The sequence below is a fragment of the Scomber scombrus genome, chromosome 13 (assembly GCF_963691925.1).
Source record: "Scomber scombrus chromosome 13, fScoSco1.1, whole genome shotgun sequence".
In the NCBI taxonomy this organism is placed as follows: Eukaryota; Metazoa; Chordata; class Actinopteri; order Scombriformes; family Scombridae; genus Scomber; species Scomber scombrus.
In genome coordinates, this window is record NC_084982.1 from 6,622,417 (window position 1) to 6,639,947 (window position 17,531).

The 17,531-nt window shown below is 39.3% G+C and overlaps 1 protein-coding gene across 1 annotated transcript in view; it reads left to right on the forward strand.

Moving 5' to 3' along the window:
* Window positions 1-17,531, forward strand: part of raph1a (Ras association (RalGDS/AF-6) and pleckstrin homology domains 1a) — a 70,137-nt gene that overhangs the window by 51,200 nt on the left and 1,406 nt on the right. Inside the window, 10 exon segments of the mRNA XM_062432257.1 lie at window positions 8,050-8,127; window positions 9,757-9,831; window positions 10,250-10,334; window positions 13,111-13,232; window positions 13,377-13,442; window positions 14,176-14,319; window positions 14,405-14,515; window positions 14,858-14,956; window positions 15,157-15,277; window positions 15,466-15,596. Of these exon segments, the coding sequence (XP_062288241.1) occupies window positions 8,050-8,127; window positions 9,757-9,831; window positions 10,250-10,334; window positions 13,111-13,232; window positions 13,377-13,442; window positions 14,176-14,319; window positions 14,405-14,515; window positions 14,858-14,956; window positions 15,157-15,277; window positions 15,466-15,596 (1,032 nt within the window).

The window sequence follows — 17,531 nt, forward strand, 5'->3', positions numbered from 1 at the left end:
TTAATTATGTTGTGTTGTGCAGTGTTTTAGCCTTCAAGGCAGATATGTAGTGGAAGCATCAGATGCATTTTCCAAACTGTTTCCAATGGCTGAACACACAGTTAAATAAAAAGGATAACATGGAGCAGAAACTTGATTTCCACGCTAGAGCACATTGTGATTGTAATACACACATAATAAATATACACATAAAAACAGAAATCATCACTGTTAAAGGTGTTTGTAGAGCACAAAGTCATCACAAGTTTTACTTTGCACTTTAGTTTCAGTAAATTGGTCAGCCATAGTTATGCTGGCAGATCTCTTTGTGGATTTCAGCCTATGACAGGTGTTTTAACATAATTAAATAACATCATTTTACAGATTGTTCTTTTCATGAAAGAATAAATAATGTAACAGTCACTGCTCCACTTTGACTCTGCTGGTTATCTTATGTTAATAGTTACCATCATTGATTAAAAAAATAAATTATACAGTTCAACAGCACCACAGACTGCAGGCTCAAAAATGATTCATCAGGTTGAGTCAACACCTCTGTCAACTGAGTGTGTCAAGGAGTAATAACTGTTTCCTTATTCCCACATGCCTTTTATTTTGAAATGAAATGAGATTATTCTCATTTCTAGAACACAAGTGACAAGTGATATGTATCAGAGTCACTGTGTTCGATCCTTCACTCTATAAAGCTTTGTGAATACTGGTCACTACTGTGTTCGCCTGTTAAACAAATGATGCAAACAGGGAAATGTGCCACTGCATGATGCCCTTTCTCCATTTTACCCAGCAAAGGTTTTGCTGCTGTGTGTTTGTTTGTTTGTTTTTTAACAGTAACGACAGTGATGATTTGCTTTCAGTCAAACCTTTAGCCTTTTAGAGTGCAGGCACCATTTTTGCTTCCCTTCTGTGAAGCATGAAGGTTTGCGTTCAGGAACGAGAAATGGCACGAGTGAAAGCAAACTGTACCCGACTGCATGTGTAATGTATGTCATGCATTACAGCTTCACTGCCGTCATGTGACAATGATTGACAGGACTGAAGTGCGATCACACAAGAATGTGTGTACCGCAGAAATTTCCACTATTTTGCCCATGACAACATGCCAAATTTAAGTTTGTTTGTAATGTACTGCTGGTTAATATTTGAGTGAATTCCACATGAATTCACATGCCAATCAGTTGTGTCTATTGTATATTTGTCACAGCAGTCTGGCCTTAATTTGACAGATTAAATGCCAGTGATGGAGGGCAAAAACCTAAAGAAGGGTACTCTCTGCTTGCTAAAACAAATCCTGTGTGATCGTGCTTTAAGAATGCTTCACAGATTTCCATGAAATGTTTAAGAAAATAACGATCATGAGAAAACTTCCTTATCATTTATGGAAGCAGGTAAGTAACAGTCAACGCTTCTGTGTGTGCTTTTATCAACGAACAGGAGGACCTGAATAAGTTGAGCAGGGATCGTACTGTATGTTCCTGTCTCCACTTTTACACACTTAAACTCTTTATCATTTATAGCAAAATATATGAGCCAAAGATCAATATTGGGGTTTCGCAGTAATCCGTGTTGAGAAGGCTTTCATACAGATAGTTTGGTAACTATTGCTTGAAAGTGTGGTGTTTTGCATTGGAGTAACTAGTGTGTATCAAGCTCAGAAAATGAACTAGGATACGCGTGGACATTCTTTACCCTTGAATACATCTTTCCTCTTTCCCTGCTGCAGACATTCAGGAGTCAGGGAGCACATGTTCTACTTGTTGTCCTGGCTTTGTGTTAAAAGTTCAAGTTTGTGCAGCGTTATTGAAATGATTTCCACTGCAGATGTGACTTCAGATAAACCAAATTGACCAGAGAGGGAGTTGTTTAAGGATATCCGTTTCACAGCCTGGGTTTGTTCTCTGGCAGTAAATGGTTGCTTGGATCTCAGCCAGTGGCAGTAATGGGGATTAGTAGATTTTCCTGGTGCTAACTACTACCAATCAATGCGGATAATAGGACCAGCTAGTGCTCTGACTGTTGTTGTTGTTGTTTGACCCAGATCAGGATGCTGGTGGCTGTGGCCTGGTCTTTCTGGGGCTCTGACTGTAGAAATGACTCATTAGTAATGTGATAAATGATAAATGGCTGGGTAACCAAAGCTAATATTACAATTTTGTTAAAATTTTCTCCTGTACATCATTTCGGATTTACATCCTTGGATGAAAGCATGACATAATGTTAAACACTCAGCTGCTCTCAAGCTAAAGCTGTAGTAATAATAATGGCTTAATGGCTAAAGGGTAAAGATAAATTTATCTGTGTGTTAGTGTTTGTGTGTTTGTGTGTGTGTGTGCGTATGTGTTGGTGTGTGTGTTTCTGTGTGTATGAGCATCAGATCGAGAGTAAGTAAGTAAGTAAGGATGCTTTATTATGATTGGATCACCGATGTCATGATTTGATTGGATGATAAAGCAGATGAGGCAGTTTGATTGGATGTTGGAGGAATGTGCCAGATCTGCAGGGATAATCCTCTTTGGAGCAGAAAGGGGGTGATTCCCCGTAGCATCCTATACACAAACACACACACACACACACACACACACACACACACACACACACACACACACACAAACACACACAAACGTGCCAACACACAGCGGCTGGCTGGCAACGGGTCGTTTTGTTTGGAGTTTGTAGCTTTGGCTGTTCATGTGAAAGAACCTCAAACACACACAAATCTACCTTAAAAGTTTCACATTTTCCGGTTCCTGATTGATCAAATTTAAGTCTATATACTTTTCCCCAATTTATGCTCTATTGTAATAGACTGTTGGATTCTGAGCAATTACACAATACTGGCATCAGTCTGAGCAGAGAGGATTCAAATTAAGTGAATGTAGTCCGATTAATGTTTTACTTTTAAGATCCGTTTATCTCGTAGCAGCTGCCACTGGCCTCAAATCCAGCTTTTACTGCCACAGAGCAAGCTAGGATAACCTATCACATCATCTTTCAGTGTTTCCTTCTCACTGTAATACTGACTCCACTGATCGTGGAATAAAGTACTTTGAGCTGCCTTTTGAAAAATGAGATTTTATTTTAATTTGTGGTCCCAGATTAGAGTGGGAGGGGCCACAATGGGCTCTGAGATTCCAGGCAGATTACGAGTTAAGGGGCCGATCTAATTCTTGCAGCAGTGATTAGGCTGAGGGTGTAATTATCTGCACTCATTAGAGAGGCTTCCAGGGCACTGGCTCTGTGTGTGTGTGTGTGTGTGTGTGTGTGTGTGTGTGTGTGTGTGTGTGTGTGTGTGTGTGTGTGTGTGTGTGTGTGTGTGTGTGTGTGTGTGTGTGTGTGTGTGTGTGTGTGCGTGTGCGTGTGTTGAGTGTAAATGTATGTGCTGTATGCGAGGTGGTAAGATCTGCATATAGCATACTGTTTTCTGTGTCAGTGTTACACAGCCTCAGCAATAGCTGCAATCAACCCACACACTTTTCTCACAAATACACACAGATACATATACACACACTGCTGGCCCACTTCTGCTGCCTCTATGTAAATCGCAACACTCAGTTGCTGTTTTTGAGCCTGTGGCGGATCAGGAGGGACATATTCCTCATAACTTCAAAGGCTGCACAATCTTTCCTGGGCAGAAGCTAATTTTAGTGGCTCCATAATGTAGGTCAACTGAATATCTCTGAGATGGAGAGAAAACGTTTACGCTGCAAGCTGGAAATGACAGCGACAACGGTGACGGGAGGCAAAGAAAGAAAGAAAGCACCCTGTTGTCTGTGGTGGGTGGGAAAACATGAAACTTGCTGGCAAAATATATAAAGGGTAATATATAATAGGGTCCTAGATTTTTTTAATCTAATGCAAATGTGATAAGATGGCGTAAGAGATTAATTCAAACCCAAAAGGAGTCAGCACAGTCAGATTTGGGTTTAACAAATGGATGAAATAATACACTTTAAAATATGAATGGATTATCATCAGTTTCCTGAATAGATTGAGGGATTTCAATGGTTATAAATCCCTTGAAATGTACCAATTAATTACCTATCGCATTATAACCCAATTAAATATGCCTTAATTACATCAGCATTCATGAGTAATTAATAGTATTTTAAAGTAAAAATTAAGACATTTCATGTTTTAAGTAAATTAATATTTTTTCGCACTCTGCTCAACAAGATGTGTCACAGTTAAGACAATAATGGTCAATCAGCACCAATCCAACTAGCTGATGTTGGGATATTTCAGGGGACCTGCCGCACCATGAATGTTTGGACAAACGTTCATGGCTCCATCAAGTGGTTGTCAAGCTATTTTAGTCTGGACCAAAGTGGTGGACCAACATTGCCATAACCAGAACCATGCTGCTAACATGTCTAAACTGTTGGTTAGAAAATGGCTGGTTTGGTTTGGAAGTTTTGGAAATTGATAGAATTTTGACCAGCTGCATGGTGACACTCACTGGTTAGCATGACTGTAAACTTTAGATTTCAAGACAATTAGACTTTAGAGCTGCAACTAACAATTATTTGTGTGATTGTCTTGATAAATCGATAGTTGTTTGGTCCATAAAATGGTGCAAAATGTCGCACACAGTTTTCCAAAGCACAAATTGTTGTCTTGTTTTGTTCACAACCCAAAAATATTCAGTTTAATGATAGCGAAGACTAAATAAAACAGAAAATACTCACATTTGAGATGTTGGAATTTGACAATTTTGTAAAAAAAAAAAAAACTCAAAATGGTTAATCAATTGCCAAATAGTTGGCAACCAATCAGCTCTGATGGATTGATGATGATTACGAGTCAAATTCACAAAGAGATGCAGGTATTCAGCAATAACAACCTCTAGAGATCTTGCAATTTTTTCTGAATAGGACTGCTTTTAAAGATGCTCAAATTCTTCTAAAGGAAACTATACAGATTACTTCTCTAATATTAATTATGTATGGGAGGAAGATCCAAAATTACTCAAAAATTAAAAAGTATCCTCACTCATGCTTTGTAGGTTCAGTGATGGAAAATATTGAAGGCAGAGCTGAGCGGGACAATAATGACTCTGACGGCAGTGTTTTGACGACGATGATGATGATGATGATAATGATTATGATAGTGGTGATAATGATCAGAACTGACACTCATTAGCCAGCTCCCTCAGGTCAGCAATATTCATAAGGCAATGTCAAGTTTCAACACACTCTGACACAACGTAGAAACGGTCAGTTAGTGTGAAATTGCTAACGCTACGTGACGCAACATAAAGTTACATGACTGGTGATGTTTACATATAATCCACACTTCCTCCTTAAGTTCAAAAGTTAAAATGCACCAACAGATGATGTGTTGTATAATAGATTTAGTCAATTTAATCCCACTTTTGTCAGATTCAAATATTTTTAGCTGTACTGAATCTCAAATAGGTGTTATGTAAGTCTAATGTATTTGCGTCACTAGCACTTTAACCACTGCTAATGCTAACTGTTAGTGGCGGATATTAAGTAATATGAGAGCTTTGTTTTACATTTTGTGACTAAATGAATTGAAAGTTACACTGTAACCTACTTATACCAATTCTGATATTTTTTTTCTTTTAATTTCACCTATTGTAAATGCTAACAGCCACTGATGCTAAATAACATGTATTTACATACCGTATATTTAACTATAAAAACATAGAAAAGGTGGGTTATGGAGACAAAAACAATCAGGAAATAAAAAATAGAATAAAAAATAAAATAAGATAAAAGACAAATTAATGAATACTATAAAGGTTTAAGGTTCAGTGATGACCAAAAAGTAATATTTAAATTTTTACCGTTATAACAATATATACTGTATCGCAGCTAGTTTTGTTTCATTTTAAATCTGTGCTTATGTAACTTTTTATTTGTCAGCATATATCTTCTATATATAGGATAGGTAGGTAGTAGGTAGGGGGAAATTCAAAATTGGCAGTATTTTTGAAAGTGATAAAAAATTAAAATAAAATAAAATATACAATAAAAATAATCTCCAAATACTATATATAATAAAAAATAAATATACATATATTATATATCTAACTTACTCATAAGGATATTCCCCTTTTCCTTTCAATAATGAATTTTGTGCATTTTGAGAGATTCAAATGTAAATGTACACACAATCCATGTAAAAATCTATACAGTTAAATTTAATTTATTATGTCAGTTTTGGCTTCAGTGGTAAGCTGCACATGCTCACAGACACTATCCCTAACAATCAAAATGTAGGCAAGTCATTATGAAGCTGTTGAAGATCTCATACTGTTGGCTTCTGCTGCTTCGAGATTTTGGGTTGTGTGTGTGTGTGTGTGTGTATTTGTGTGTGCCTCAGGGAGTTTGTGGGGTTGCGGATAAGGAGATTGGCTGTTAATCTCCCCTTCCTTGTCCCCATCATCTTCATTTCATTCTGTCCTTTCACTTTTTCACAATATGGATCCCCTGGTGTGCGTGTGTGCATGTGTGTGTGTGTAAGCTGACTGGCTAAAGGGGAGCAACTCAACACAGAACACTCACAGACACTCATGCAAAAGGACTGGAACGAACCCCTAAAAATTGACGGCGCAGAGCGAGAGGACGAGTGAATCACTGAGAGTGAGATGAGGACAAAACGGCAACGCTAACGCTGAGGAGAAAAAACAAGTCAGATAAGAGACTGTGTTGGATGGAAGGAGAGAGAGGAGGAGGAGGTGGAAAGAGACTGCGAGGAAGGGAGCATGAGCGCTTGAGATAAAGAGATCAGTGCCTGTGCATGTAAGTTGGCACAGTAACGCTGCCCCTCCCCCCACTCCTGGTTCATCTCATGCTTCACCCTCTCTCTTCCGCTCATTCCCTCCATCCAGCTCGGCCAGGGAGGATGTGACAGGAGAAGGTAGCATCTTTCACTTTGATTTTCCAGCTAGTGAGGGAACGAGTCAGTCAGCTTGGCAATCAGCTGCTTCACCAACCAGACGATCAATTATGAGGTTTTCTCTGTTTACGTCTACTGGTGTTTATACTCTTAATTCTGCTTCCAGATGTCTGATTACTTCTGCTCCTCCATCCGTCCTCCTCCGCTGCCTCCTTCTACCGTCTTGTTTTCGGGAGGCTTTTTATCGTAGTGCTTGAATACCTCAAGATCAGCGTTTTGTCGAAGGTCAACACATGGGGCTTGTGTGTGTTTGTGCAGAATCAAACTGAAAGAGACAGAGGCTTTGGTTGTGGATGGGAGCATTTCACCGCTGAGCTGTTAGAGGAAACCACACTGGATTTTTTCATTTTCTCATGTCTCCATCTGTCCTCTAGTTTGTCAGCCACTTTGGAAGAGAAAACTCTACCATAACTTCCAGTTTGACTGTCTGCACACACGCACGCGTGTGTGTGTGTGTGTGTGTTTGGGAATTTCGGCTAATCCTCCTTCAGAGAGACAATAACTATCTGCCAGCATGTAGCGTCTGAGCATTAATCTAATCTCATTGCGCTGCAGCCAAAATAATACAGAGATGATGATGCTGATGATTATGATTATGAAGAGGAGGAGGAGATGCAGATTCCTCACAATCTGGGATCCTTGAGGAGCGTATCTTTATCTTCTTGGGACTAAACCTGGGTTTCCATTTTGGAGAATAATCTCAGCTTCACATTGTCAGTTACACTATAAACCATGATATAAATCCCACTGGAAGAAGCCTAATTGAGCAAGAGTAATGTGTTAGGACGAACGGTGCGCAGCCAGCTGACAGGACTGGGAATACACTGATACTTTAGCCAAACTCTGCTGGTTCAACACTGGGATATTCTGGAGTTTTTTTTGTTTTTTTTCTTTCAAATATCATATTTTGCTGTTTTATTTGATGCTAAGCAGACACAGAACCGTTGGCTGGTAATCAACAGAGATAAACAATGAATTCCTGTTGGAAAAATCAGGTAGGTAAGAGTTTTCTGAGCATGTGTGGCCTCATTAAGAGCGAGTGTTGGCAAAATGTGTCTGTCAATGTTATTGGTTTATAAGTATTGATTGACCGGTGGATATCATCACTCTGTGTTTGTGTGTGTGCAGGAGGAGCAGGCTGCCAAGCTGAAGGCAGATAATATCAGAGTTGCCTTGGAGAAGATCAAAGAGGCCCAGGTGAAGAAGGTGAGTCTGGTTCACAAAAAACACACAAGACTGAGAGATGCTAAAGAAAGATGTGTTGTGTATATTTGTGTTTGTGTGTGTGTGCGTGGGTGGGTGTGTGGGTGTGTGTGTGACTGGCACGTGTCCGGTGGATCTGTTTTCTGGGTCAGGTCAGTGTAACTACACATTGAAGGCTCTGGTCAATAACAGCTGGGTTCGACACACGCAGATATACAGACAGACAGATATTGCACTCAACATAATGACGATTGCAAGTTAAATCCCAATCCCACAGAGAGAGGGAGAGAGAGAAACTGGATTAACAACCTGTGTTTGTGTTTGTGTGTGTGTGTGTGTGTGTGTGTGTGTGTGTGTGTGTGTGTGTGTTTTGAGTCTAATCGCCTATATGTTGGTCCTGTCAAGAGATCCCATACAGTGAAAGTGCATCTTTCTGCAGTATCACCAACTGTCTCTTCCATACACACACAAATAAAGCAATATCATTTAAGAGATCCAATAAGATGGTCAAAAGATAAAGGACATGAAAAAGCCATTTTTCATTTCACATGGCCTTAAAGCTACTTTATAGCACAGCCATGAGAAATACTTCGATTTGAGTGGCTGGTAGTTATAATATATAGGGGCCAAATGATGCATATGCATAGAAACTATGAAAATTATACCCGATTTCTCACACACATACTTATAGAAACTGGACAACTTAATACATTGTTCAACTGAAAAGTATAATCACTTCAAAATGTGTGCATGAAATATTACATAAAGGGACAATCTGTGATTGTAATATAAAATGGTTTTGCCCTCTAACAAAATCTAAACCACAGGATTGGATTGTGCTATTACTACCAAACTGAGACTTATTTCATCATGTGGACAAAGACTAGGCTGCAAATATGTTTTCTGACATTGTAATAGGTGTGTGTACATCAGTTATGTTTAGAAACACAACCTATCTGGAATTTAACTTATGCCAAGACATAGTTTACAATTCTAACTCTTAAATGTTGCATGTAAATAAGATGTAATCTCAATAGTCTAATTAGACTGGGCCTTTAAATTGGAGATAACTATAGCAACAATAACCGCATACACACTACATAACTATAGTGTCGTAAGATACTATACTATATTATGTAACTATAGACTTAGGGAAGGAACCTCTGACTTATCTGGTATTTTAATGTATGTATGTATGTGTTTGTGGTGGGGGGGTTTACTGTTTGCATGGATGGATGAATGCATGTGTACCCTTCACCTTTACTGTGCTATTCTGGGATACTTCATTGTATATAATTGCATCATTGCTCTACACTCTCTAGTAAAAAACTAGCTCATCTTAGCTGCCATAGCAATGGAAGAAAAGTGGTTTTGTAGTAGTAGTTTCAATATTTAATGCTCTAAGCTTAGTGAGAGCTAAGTGCGGTGTCTTTTACTCACACGTTACCACCATTTAATTTGACGACAACTACAAAATGCAATCGTCTTGTTGAACGTAAAACTGGATAATTCTGAGAGCCGGAAACAGACGGCCTAACGAGGATCAACCGATCAGAATCAAACATTTAACATACAGGTGTCATAACTGGATAGTAATGATGTGTTTATCCTCTTTTCTTTTTCCCTTCATAGTTGGTGATTCGTGTTCATTTGTCAGACGAAAGCTCAAAGACCATGATGGTGGACGAGAGGCAGACTGTTCGACAGGTACGACTCCACCTCAGTTTGCACCTGCAGCAGTGCTGAAGCTGCAGCAGTAACAGTAGATCTAACAGTAGCTGTGTTATTAGTACCAGTTTACTATTAGTAATATTGTGAGATTAGTTGTATTCATTATTTGTGTTAATTTTGGCTGCAGGTAAAGTTATACTACTAGTAGTAGCAGCAGTCTACTGTTATTATAATTATTATAGCTCCGGTAAATATTCATAGTAGTAGAAATATAATCAATCTGTGGTAATGGTAGAAGGTGCATTAGCTGTTGTAGTAGTAGTAGTTGTTGTGTTGTAGCAGTAGTAGTGCTGTCATTAGCATTAGCGCTGTCATTGATAGTAGTTGTGAGGGCATTAGTAGTAATTGTACAGTAGTAATGCTGTTAGTGCTCACAGTGTCTCCTCTTCTTCAGGTTCTGGACAGTTTGCTGGATAAATCTCACTGTGGTTTCAGTCCAGACTGGTCGCTGGTGGAAACCATCAATGAACTGCAGATGGGTGAGCAAACGCATACACTCACATGCACATTCACACACATTGTCCTAGGGGGTCCTGTCAATTTTGGGGAAATTACATAGACGTACATTCATTTCCTGGAGATTAATTTATTTCCTAACCCTAAGGATCACCACTTACCCAAAAAAAAAAGTCAATGTTCGGGGACACGGCTTGTCATCCCCAATTAAATGGTCTTAAATCCAAAATCTGTCCCCGAGCGTAATGACAGCTGCTTAGTCTTTTTAACTACTGACACGCATGTATACAATTTTGTTGTAGAATCTCTTAATATTTCAAACTGTTTGTTAGGTTGAAATCTATGCATTATTAAATTACAGCATGTTACAGCCCTCAACCAAGTTCATGCATAGTATATGGTTGGCCTAGCATCAGTAGAGGTTAATGTGTATATATAAGCTGCAATATTGTAGGTGATGTCACTACTAGCAAAGCCCCTCCTACTCTAAACTGCATGAATGAATGATTTCTTAATGAATCCATTTAAAACTCATAAATATGTCCATATATTCATAAATAAATATACCAAACCTAAAATAGTTCACTTAACTAGCATATAACAGTGTAATCTTATACCTTCATCATGGAAATTCAATTGGAGTCCAACATGGTGCAGTGATTTCCATTTTCACTTATCTTTTGACAGATGTTTCCCACTTACAGATGTTTAGTAAATAACTAATATAACACAAACTAGTTTTTTTTCCACCCATTCCAGATATTCCAAATATTTAGTTGTATTTGTATGTGCATGTTGAGGGAAGGACATTATTATTTAGTACATTTGTAATCGCAGTCACTGACATTGTGCTGAGCAGTGACTATCAGACAGCACAGATATCCAGCTGTAAAGATATGAGCAGACGTGCAAACACACAAACACACACACACACACACACACACACACACACACACACACACACACACACACACACACACACACACACACACACACACACACACACACACACACACACACACACACACACACACACACACACACACACACACACACACACACCTCCCTTGGGGTGGGATGAGATGTGTGTTTGCTAGCACAGACTGTACTATGAGCTTCAACTTCACTTAACACTCTTTGACAAACACACACACACACACACACACACACACACACACACACACACACACACACACACACACACACACACACACACACACACACAGTCTTTATGTAGGTCTGGTGCAATGATGCGTGTGATCTAACCTACATCTTGAGGGCTTCCGCTGAATAGCCAGTCAGCAGCGTTATGAAAGAGAGAGAGAGGAAGAGAAGGTAAAGTGTAGCTCGATCGGCCATGTTCAGCCAAATCTAAACCCTTCTTTATTTACACAAATCTACTCCACGTGGGGTTCTAATACCTCGGTTAAAGGCCAGGATTTGGCCTTAGGAAGATTTAAATTGGCTGCTGTGTTAATTAAGGTAATAAGTGGTATCAGTAGCTGAAAAGGGGAGGACAAACCCTTTCGAAAGCACAACCCCCCTTCTCACACACACACACACACACACACACACACACACACACACACACACACACACACACACACACACACACACACACACACACACACACACACACACACACAGTACCACCGGCACCCTGCTGGGTGCCCTTTGGCAAGAGACTGACTTTCGATCTGATCTTTAACCTCTCAGGAAATGACAAAGTGGCATGTAATAATAATAATAATAATAATAAAATAATTAATTAATAATAATTTTTAAAAATAATGGTGTTTTCCATACCATCACTGTTCCTAATCTGCTCAGAATTGTAATGAATATTAAATATTAGCATTTTATTCATGAAATAATCAATTAGGCCATAGACCATATCTTCAATAATCAGGGAAACTATACAAAATGTACATCTTGGATCTTTGTTTCATTCACAAAACAGCTTTGGAAGGAGCTTAAATGAACAGTAATAAACAGGAAACTGTTCCAATGTAATGACCCACACGAGTAATCCATAATCAAAGTGTAATTGACCTAACAATGAACTAATTAATTGTTTCAGCATTTATCTTCCTGGAGGATTACAAATTACAAAAACTTACAAGCATATTACAGCAGTTTTAAAGGGGTACACCACCAATTCTACACAAGAAGTTCAGTTAATTAATCGTAGGCTGTACTACTTGACCTGTGAAAACACAATGTGACTTCAGGTAAATTCTGGAGAAATATTTTCTTCCTTAACTTTTGTCAATAGTACACTGTTCTAGCCCTAACCCCCCTAAAAATCGCATCTCTCTCCACTTTCCCACACCTGCCAATAGAAAGGAGCATAGCAGAGAAGTAGAAGTTAGTACTTGATAAGAAGGGCACCTTTTGTTATTAAGGTCACCACAGTAGTAGTAAAGACAGTGTGGGTCACAGCTGGCATGGTTTTTTTTACTATTTGAGTCCTCAGACAAAAACATCTGAAAGCCTCTTAAAGGGAACTGGGGTGTGAGAGAATGAGGACGGCAGATTGCCATGAGCCATGTGGCTTCTATTGAAAAGTGAAGAGAGCTGGGTTAAGAGAGGTGAAGGTTCCTGCAGTAACAGTCCTGCTCAGTTTCCAAATTTCTCATTCCACAATAAATAAGAAACTTTGCTGGAATCACAGAAAAGTACAAAACACCATGTCACCATAGGAGCAGTAGCATAACAGACCTGTTTTTTAAATTTATTTTGATTTTTCTGCTTTGACCAGTTAACTTAAAAATTGAACTGAAATATTTAACTGTGCAGAACGGATCTTTGAGGATCATGAGAACCTGGTGGAGAATCTGCTGAACTGGACCAGAGACAGCCAGAACCGCCTAATGTTCACAGAACGTATTGAGAAGTATGCTCTGTTCAAAAACCCCCAGGTAAAACACCTACAAACACACACACACACACATGGAAGGGTTTACCAAAACATATGTCATTAAAACTACACATATGTTATTTTATAACTGCTAACCAGTGGTTTATCTCTCCTACTCCTTCAATCTTATTCCTGTCTGATGCAGAACTATTTGCTGGGGCGGAAGGAGACATGCGAGATGGCTGAGAGAAACAAAGAGGCTCTCTTAGAGGTTAGTTTGTTTGCTCGTCTTGCACACAGCTGCTTCCACAAATGCATCTTGGAACATTTCCCTCTCACGGTTTTGCAACTGGCAACCAGTTTTGGTATTCCAGAAATGTAGGTCCAGGGCATGCACACACTATTTTAGCTCCTTACCAAAGCAGAGGATGAGTTTGCATCTTTCTAAAACGCCTCTGTGAGACACACAGCTGCACCACAGCCCACAGTTAAGTAAACTATCGCCTATACAGTCTTCTGTTGGGTTCTTGCAAATATCAAACAGCAAGTTTCAAGACTGTCGAACCTTTCTCTTTTTCCATTATCAGACCAAAAGAAGACCAAATTGAAAAGTAATTAATCTTAAACTCACTGTGGTGCACTCTGCTGTTTATTTCATCTTTACAGCATAGATTCTCAGCAAAGTGCAGAGAGGCAGAAAAATACACAATATTGGTGCAAATGTCAGACAACAGTGAAATCAAACAAGCAAAATGTACCCAAATAAGTAGAGGAGAAGAAGAGGATACAGAGTGAAGACTTTGATAATCCTCCTTCATGCTGCTGCACTCTAGACAGTCTGTCAGGTTAAACAGTTCAACATGAAAAAAACATGATTACACACCAACAAACATCTGTTGTCTGTGTGTGTGTGTGTGTGTGTGTGTGTGTGTGTGTGTGTGTGTGTGTGTGTGTGTGTGTGTGTGTGTGTGTGTGTGTGTGTGTGTGTGTTTTGCCTGTCTTAGGAGTGTTTCGGCGGCAGTTCCGTGTCCGTCCCAGAGATGGAGGGAGTGCTGTGGCTGAAAGAGGATGGGAAGAAGTCATGGAAGAAACGCTACTTCCTGCTAAGGGCCTCTGGCATCTACTACGTCCCCAAAGGCAAAGCCAAGGTGTGTATAACTGAAACGAAGTACGGAGAGAAATATGTGTTACTGAACTGAAATGACTTGACATTCAATGTGTGTGTTCACGCAGGCATCCAGAGACCTGGTGTGTTTTCTCCAGTTGGATCATGTTAACGTCTACCACGGCCAGGACTACAAGAGCAAGTACAAGGCTCCTACTGACTACTGCATGGTGCTGAAGGTATACACACTCACAGAAACACACACAGTAGTGAGACCAGGGAAACATTATTAATGTCTGGTTTGTTACACCATAACCCCACAGTGCCACCTAGTGGTTTGACAGAGTAGTTACAACGTCTTCTTTTTTTTAAGGGGTACAGAAGAACGCAAGAAATATAAATTTTTGTTTAATGTATTTATGCTGCAGTGGTTATAATCTAATTTTCCAAAAAACATTAGGGATGTCAACTTTAGAGTGTTCATAGCAGCAATAGTGGCAGTAATTGTAGTAAAGTATTGGTAATAGTACAAAAAGCATCTTATAAAGTACTACCATGTGTGTGTGTGTGTGTGTGTGAAGCACCCTCAGATCCAGAAGAAGTCTCAGTACATCAAGTACCTGTGCTGCGATGATGTCAGAACCCTCCAACAATGGATCAACAGTATTCGCATCGCCAAGGTAACAGCTTCTCCTGTCGTGCAGCAACATAAAAATATGCAGTATGCTGATGTCTGCTCCCATATGAACAGTGATATTATTTTACACACACAGTCTCAATGCTGCATTATGTTTAACATAGTCGACCATCAGTGTTAAGCATGTAAAGTTAGCTGTCTTTGTCATGTAGTTGCAAACCTGCCTGTCTGTCTGTCTATCAGTATGGGAAGCAGCTGTACATCAACTTCCAGGAGGCAATGAGGAGGACGGAGGCAGCCTACGACTGGTCCTCCCTCTCCTCCTCTTCAATCAAGTCAGGATCCAGCTCCTCCAGCCTTCCAGGTCAGTCTGTCTGCCTTTAGATTCATGTCTGACGAGCTCAAAGGCTGAATATTGGAGATTTTCTACGGGTTGTAAAAAAACACAAAAAATAAATTATAGTATTTATACAATACTAATAATTCACATTGATAAAATTCAATAAAAAATCAATAAATAATTACATTTTTTTGCTTGTGTCCACACTGCAGAATCCCAGTCTAACCACTCCAGCCAGTCTGACAGTGGTGTGTCAGAGATGGCGTCATCAGGCCACACCCGGTCCCAGAGTGTCGTCAGCTCTATTTTCTCTGACGCCTGGAGGAGAGGAACACAAGGAGAGGTGCGATCAAACAGCGAACACAAACACACACACACACATACAAAAACTCTGTCACTCCTTTCCTTTCCTGTCATTGTCCTGTTTACGTTTTGGACCACATTTCCCATGTTTCCCCTCTGCTTTCCTACCAGCAGTCAAAGATGAAGGGACGTAAGGCCGTTACTTTTTGTGCAGGAGGAGGAGGAGGGAGTGGAGGTTAGACAGGAAGTGGTGTTACAGGCATGTTAACAGATCATCTGCAGCTTTTAAAACACTGACTAACTGTGTTTGTGCTTTGAAGTGACCAGTTTGCATTTGTCTGTGGCATGACTTCGTTTGGTTGCATCGCATTGGTGGATGTAGCATTAGCAGTGGGACGCAGTGTGTCTCGGCCCTCTGGAGTTATAGTGGGGTCCACTGTGATACTTCATTGTTGTCATGGATAGAAATGCCAATTACTTGACCCAGTATTTTCTCTAATTATATTTTTCTAACAGTATTCACATCTACAGATATGCAGGATGTATTAAGAGTCTGCTGCTTTACATAGCATAGCAGCGATAAATAGTATATTGCTCAATATGAACAATAAAAATTCTCATTGTCTTAAGTAGCTGAGCATAAACTCTACTATAATCACATCAAACACTCAGCTGATGACCAAAGATATTTCTTAAGGATGAAAACTAACATTTGTCTGTCTCACTCCGTATACTCATCTGTACACTTATCAGTAATAGTTGTGCTTCCTGAAGGTCATTTGATGGTCAAGATGCCACTCAGTGTTACAAATCTTATTTAAAAGCTATTGCAGGCATTCTAAATTTGTTTTCCATTGTTAGGCTGCGTATACGATTGTTTGATCAGTTTAAGTTTAAGACAACAGGCAGCTGTTTGAATCCTAATGCGGTACACATTGAAAAAAAATACAAAACTATTATACAACTGAGTGTCTCTATAACTCTTTAGTCATGATGGATATTTACAGCGAGAAGACTTGTGGTAGTTTATTATCAGAACTTTAAGAAACAGCACAGACAAAAGTCATCAAATCAGTTCGTTATACACAATGAATACACAGTATATATATGTGTGTGTGTGTGTGTGTGTGTGTGTGTGTGTGTGTGTGTGTGTGTGTGTGTGTGTGTGTGTGTGTGTGTGTGTGTGTGTGTGTGTGTGTGTGTGTGTGTGTGTGTGTGTGTGTGTGTGTGTGTGTGTGTGTGTGTGTGTGTGTGTGTGGACATTATGAAAAGTTTATGATGAACTTAACTTTTATTGTATATAAAAATGTTTATTGTCTGAACTGTTTACTATATCGGTTTTTAAATGGACTGAACTGTTGATGTGTTCTAACTGGTGGTGTGATGAATTTCCTAACCAACATCTGGTGTAATAAATACACTTAACACACTGTTTAACTCACAACTAGTTTCTTCGAGCAACCTGTTTTAGACCATATAAGAACTTTTGTCACCTTCTAGACCTCTCTTACAACCTATTTCATATTTAGAACCAATTTATTGTTAAATGCTGGACTGATGTGTATTGATCCATGGGACATACTTAAGTTTAATTGAGGGGGCCTGCAATTGACAAAGCTTTATAATAAATGTAAAGACCACCTTCACCCTCAGAACAGTTGATTTAAATCCTTTCATTCAGTTCAAAGATACATACCTAAGATGTCGTTAATTCACTTTTTCCTAAGATAAGCAATTACATCACTGTCCAAATGCATTTCAGTACATATAAATGCATCACTGTTCATACTGATTCATCTTCAGTTTAGTACTAAACTAGGCATCTACATCTGCTGTCTATAAGATTAGTGGCTCAACAAACAGTGCCAGAGTTGCCACATTGTGATTCTTTCGTGGCTTTCATGATCTGTTATTAAGCTTTTTTACAAGGGTATAACCTATTGTGAATCACAAAGAGCTGACAACAGCGCTCTCA